At 42.9% G+C, this 5,587-nt stretch overlaps 1 protein-coding gene across 1 annotated transcript; it reads right to left on the bottom strand.

Moving 5' to 3' along the window:
* Positions 1–697: 697 nt before the first annotated feature.
* LOC120876627 (hemoglobin subunit epsilon-2) lies at positions 698–2,131 on the bottom strand. The gene is made up of 3 exons (XM_040258599.1): positions 2,027–2,131; positions 1,680–1,902; positions 698–826 (listed from the first exon to the last, which is right to left on the bottom strand). The coding sequence occupies exons 1-3, from the start codon at positions 2,116–2,118 to the stop codon at positions 698–700; spliced, it is 444 nt and encodes a 147-aa protein (XP_040114533.1). The 5' UTR covers positions 2,119–2,131.
* Between the last annotated feature and the right edge of the window lie 3,456 nt (positions 2,132–5,587).

Genomic DNA, 5,587 nt, shown 5'->3' with positions numbered 1-5,587 from the left:
GTACCATCTTCATTGCACTTAATAACTACTAAAAATATGACTCTTATATTAAATAAAAGAGGTCAAAAAAGAGCTCTTATCCTGAATCGATACAAATAACAGACTATACAGGTAACCCTACTTTGTGTCCTAAGAACTCACTATTAACAGTCATTTTGAGTCTCTCAACAGTAACTCCATTTCTTTCCTTTCTCTAAAGACTTTGTCCATCTCTGGAGTCTACTTTCCCCTCCTAGGATTAAATACCCATTGAAGCCACACTTATAGAATCTTATTAGGGTTCCTTCTAAAACCTCCCCAAACTCTGCTGCTGCTGCTGCTGCTGCTGCTGCTGCTAAGTTGCTTCAGTCATGTCCGACTCTGTGCGACCCCATAGATGGCAACCCACCAGGCTCCCCTGTCCCTGGGATTCTCCAGGCAAGAATACTGGAGTGGGTTGCCCTTTCCTTCTCAACCCCCAACTCTCCTTCCCCAATATTCCCAGTTCCAATAAGAATGTTTTATTTTAGATGAATCAACTTATAAAAGATAAAAACAAAGAGAAAATGCAAGGACATTCATTTTAGACCATGACTTTTATTTCATTTGTATTATATTGGAGTTATGTCTGGAGTCAAGGTTCTCTCCCCTTATCTTCAGGGGATGAATAATGGGAAACTGGGCCCTCAGATAGGCAGCAACATGGTAGGCCAGGCAACTAGTGGTACTTGTGGGCCAGAGCATTAGCCACAGCGTTGGTCAGCTTCTGCCAGGCAGCCTGCATCTGTGGGGTAAATTCCTTGCTGAAGTGGGTTGCCAAGACAATCAATATCATGTTGCCTAGGAGCTGGGAATAAAAAGAAGACAGTACATAATGAAGAGAAGGTCTCAGGCTGCCCTTCCAGCAAATAGATACAATATCTGGTTCCTTCTTCATAAGAGGGTGAGCAACTCATGGCCATGTTCCCACAAAAGTACAGCATTAGAGACTTGACATTAGCTTCAGTGACTCCCAGCCTGAACCCCCATTGTGTTATATCCTTCTCCCATTTTCTCTGTCAACTTTCAACCCCAGAGCATTGCTATGGATTGCTTCTCTCCTTTTCTTAAAAGTAAGATTAGAGTGCTCAAAGGGGACTTGATATGCTTATTTTGTCTTCAGATATTACATACATTCAGACTGTTTGGGCACCCACTTGACAAAGAATCCAGAACCTTGTATAGAAGAACATTTCTTCATTGTTGGAGATGAGAGGAAGAGACCCAAACCCTGAAAATTTGCTCTTATTTTGCTCTGTTTAGTCCTGATTCAAAACTCAAAAACCTTGAAGAAGTGTATTCATCAACTTTCATAGAAAATTTCAATTATCAAAGGAAAGATATTCTTTTCCTTGGCTCAATTTGTGTTCTCCAGGCCAAAACATATAGCTCAAGTTTGGTTAGTATTCTCCACAACATTTACTTTTTTAAAAAAATTTTTTTCAGAATTATCAGATGGTCAGTGGTTTTCACTCGTCACAGAGTAATTACTTGGTTTTACCTTTGACCTCTGGAACAACCTATCAAAATCAAGCCTTTTTCTGAAATATTACCTCCAAAAAATATTTTGATAGCTTAAGACTTAAGTCTATGTTTTCTACTGTAACCGCAGCACAGAAACCTGGATGAAAGAACAAAGCACAGGCATGCCCAGAACTCACCCTGAAGTTCTCGGGATCCACGTGCAACTTGTCACAGTGCAGCTCACTTAGATCTGCAAAGGTGCCCTTGAGGTCATCCATGTGCTTAATAGCATTTCCAAAGGAGTTCAGCACCTTCCTGCCATGGGCCTTGACCTTGGGGTTTCCCATTATGGCAGACTCAGAGCATAAGTTACCAAAACTGTCAAAGAACCTCTGGGTCCATGGGTAGACGATCAGGAGCCTATGGGATGATCATAGTCACAGAACAGATGAAAAGTCAGAGTATGTAAGAAACCTAACCAGTCCCTCTTTTCTAGAACACTTTCTGCCCTTCTGCTCCTGTCCTACCTGTGCCCAGGGCTTACCTTGCCAGGCTCTCACCGCCGACCACCTCCACATTCACTTTGGCCCACAGACTAGCAACAACAGCCTTCTCCTCAGTAGTAAAATGCACCATGGTGTCTGGGAGCTTACTGGTGATCCTAATGGGCCAGAAGCAAGTCTGTGCTGCAGCTTCTCTGTGTGACCTTTTATTCCTATTTGCTGTCCCCAGGCCCTTCCTTCTCCCAATAAAATGAGACTATTGGTCAAAGGTAGGGGGCCACCGGCAGGGGTGGGACTTGGGCAAGGGAGGGTCAGCAAAATGGACATTTGTGTCTCTGATAGTGTCGGTGGCTCTATCAGGGCTATTCTGCTGTGTTCTCCCCCTACCCTCTACTGTGCAATTCATATCTCAAGGTCCCTACAACTGTTCCTGAAGTGACCAGGAGGCTGACCACGAAGCATAAGTAGAATTAGGATGAACAACAGTTAGAACTCTGTTGAGCATTGTGTCAAGAGTTTACAAGACATAGTTCTGCTGTTCAGCCCGGGTATATTAATAGAAGAAGCCACAGCTCTTCTTGGGTTATCAATGCTTCTAAAGCTTATATGGGGCTCATATTTTGTTGTTCTTGTAACAAAGTAAAATTGATCCCAATCCAGCATCAATTTAGAAAAAAGATAGGTAAGAACTGGGTAATTTAGAGAAGAGTTGAACATCACCCCCTTTGTTGTTGAGTTCTGTCAGCACTATGTGCCCTTGTTTGAATAATTCTTTTCACTCTGGTCATATGGAAAGTGTCTCTGGCCAGTACATGCATCTATGCATTCCTATCAGAGAATACACTATTGAATGTTGGGAAAGTGGGTGCTTCTGTGTTTAGTGAAGAGACTATTAGAATTCTTGGCAATGGCTCTGGATGGACTGCGTCATCTCATGTGCTGGCTCCACGTTCCTGGCTGAGTGTGACTTTTCTTCACATCTAATCATTCAAAGGCAACCTTCACTGACAGTACTCCACACACCACTGCCACTGTGATCTAAGGTACTTTGTTCTCACGCATCCACATAAGCATTTACAAGACTAGAAAAGGTACATTTCTGGTGGGAGACAGGATGATTCATTTTATTTCAGAATTTGTTTTTTCCACATTTGACCTCCAGAAAGCTGAGTTGTTTCTCCCTGAGATCACTCTTTCAAATATATATACATAAAATATAAAAACAATTTTCATTTCTTGTGTATTTACAGAGGTACTCTAAAATTTGCAGTTCAACCCACAGTATTATATTAATAGTTGAATTTGTACTATTAGAAAATAAATCCTTTCTGTTTGATAGAGTGAGACACTTTCATCTATTTAACCTGGAAAAGATCTAAACATAAAATGTGGATAAGAATTGCTGTCTCTGGAAGCTGGTTTACCATGACAGACTGGATCTGTGAGCACTGATTTATGTGAGCACTTTGGTACAGAGATATAGAGAAAATAGTTGGATTAAAGTCAAAAGGATTTGCTTCAAGAAAAGAGGTCAGAGAAATAAAAAATAGAAGAGGAAACTATGACCACATCAGGAATCCCACTCACACTCAGCTGGGGTCTGGCCTGCAGGGTTGGCTCTGGGTACTTTCTATGTTGGCCCTAATGCCCATCTTCAGCAGAGTATGTGCCCCCTGCAAGGCCCCAGACTCAGGGGCTTCTGCAGCTCTGAATGTTGGGGAATAACTGCTCATCTTTTTAGCAAAGCAGGCAATGATTCTGGAAGTTACCTCTAACTCCTGTTTTTCTCTCACCCTTTTTAGACAGTCCCTCTCTCTGAGCAGTTTATGGTCTCTCTTCCTTGAAATGCTGTAGCCAATCTGCACACGTGTGTCTCCTTATGGCAACAATCAATATAACATTTCCTCCCTGGTGGTCCAGTGGCTAAGACTCCCGACAACCAACGCAGGGGCCCCAGGTTCCAACCCTGGTCAGGGAACTAGATCCTACATGTCATATTTGAAGTTCCTGCACGGTGTAAAGAAGATCGAAGATCTCTCCTGCTGCAACTAAGACCTGGCAGAGCCAAATAAATCAATAAATACAAATAAATATTTTAAAAAAGAAAACAAAACCAGTCCTGAAAAGAAAATTAACCTTCCTAGGCAGCTCTCTTCACTTTAACCAGACAGTTCCTTAGTAAAGCCCAGGGCCCAGTTCTTTGAAGTTAACTTTGAAAAGAGGTATCCCCTGCTCTGACCTCTACTCCTCCCACCCTGAGTCTCCTCTTACAAGGGCTGTGACAAACCGGTTGCTTTTAGAAAATGTGTTCTTAGAATGGAATGACATCCTTGGCTGAATGTTGCCATCTTAATACCTGGACTAATTTTCCTGTAAATAATTTCCACTTTGGTACTCTACCTATATCCAGAACCTTTGCCTTCACTAAAGTCTATTTTCCGACTCACTTAATTGTCTGGTCCTAAGGAGTTCTTGTCCCCTGACACCTTTCCCCTCCCACCAGAATGCTCCCATATCTTTAACTGGAATAACTCACGACTATATGTTTCTCCCAAGTGTATGTCCCAACCACATCCCTTTGGTGCTCTGTTTTTAATTTTCCTGCAGAAATCTCTACTTCATGAAAAAATTGAATGGTGAGCCCCCAGCCCCCCAAAATACGGTTCAACATAGAATCCCTAAGGTTTTCACATATTTAAAAGCACATAAGAAAAGCAGACCTGAGGACAATACAGAACTCTTAGCAGAGCATTACTGCTACTGACACTATTGTTGTTGCTATTATTATTATTAGAATAATAAAGCTGTTCCTTGGTGACACTCTACTACTCGGCAGAGCCCTCAGCGAGACAAGGCCCTCGCCTTGTGGGTGAGGGCATTCACCAGTCCAGTCACCATTGTCTTCCAGGCAGCCTGTACTGGGGGGTTAATTCTGTATCAAAATGGCTTGCCAGACAATCACTAGCACAATTTCCAGGAGCTGTGAAGGTAGAGAGAGATAACAGATGTGCACAGTGAGCAAAGAGTTGCAGGCTGGCCTCTCTGCTCTCATTTAGAACTGAGTGATATCAACTTCCCACAAAGCCTGGGGCCTTGCCTTGTCCCTAAGCACAGCTAGTTTGTTCCCCTTGCTAGACTAAGACTTTACCATGATTTCCCTCCCCTTATCTTCCTAGCACCATCAACATCATATTTTGTGGGCTTAAAAATAAACACTCACAGCTTTATTATTGTACTCACTCCAGCCCACGTGTTCCAGCTGTTTTCCTCCCTCCAAGACACTTCATCCCACTTCTGGATTTATAGGATGCAAACTTGAAATGGCTGTCTAGAAACAATTCTGTACAAGACTCAAGTACAGAATGAGCCCATAGACTGCAGCCCGCCAGGCTCCTCCCTCCATGGGGATCCTCCAGGCAAGAATATTAAAGTGGGTTGCCAGGCCGTCCTTCAGGGGAGCTTCCCAACCCAGGGATGGAACCCAGGTCTCCCTCATTGAGGGCGGATTTTTTACCATCTGAGCCACCAGGGAAGCCCTAATGTATGAATAGCCTTAGCAATATATTTGTGAACTCTAGGTTCCTTCCTTCGGAGAAAGCAAT

This window comes from Oryx dammah, unplaced genomic scaffold (genome assembly GCF_014754425.2).
Source record: "Oryx dammah isolate SB20612 unplaced genomic scaffold, SCBI_Odam_1.1 HiC_scaffold_17, whole genome shotgun sequence".
Taxonomy (NCBI): Eukaryota; Metazoa; Chordata; class Mammalia; order Artiodactyla; family Bovidae; genus Oryx; species Oryx dammah.
Note: the sequence above shows the minus strand (reverse complement) of the source record. Positions and strands in the feature narration are given on the sequence as shown.

What these genes read in the sequence shown, in the direction of transcription:
- LOC120876627 (XM_040258599.1), bottom strand. Translation starts at nt 2,118, where the DNA reads ATGGTGCATTTTACTACTGAGGAGAAGGCTGTTGTTGCTAGTCTGTGG. An exon ending in GGCGGTGAGAGCCTGGCAAG is followed by an intron (nt 1,903 to 2,026) that starts GTAAGCCCTGGG and finishes ATCATCCCATAG; the next exon opens with GCTCCTGATCGTCTACCCAT. An exon ending in TGGATCCCGAGAACTTCAGG is followed by an intron (nt 827 to 1,679) that starts GTGAGTTCTGGG and finishes TTTTATTCCCAG; the next exon opens with CTCCTAGGCAACATGATATT.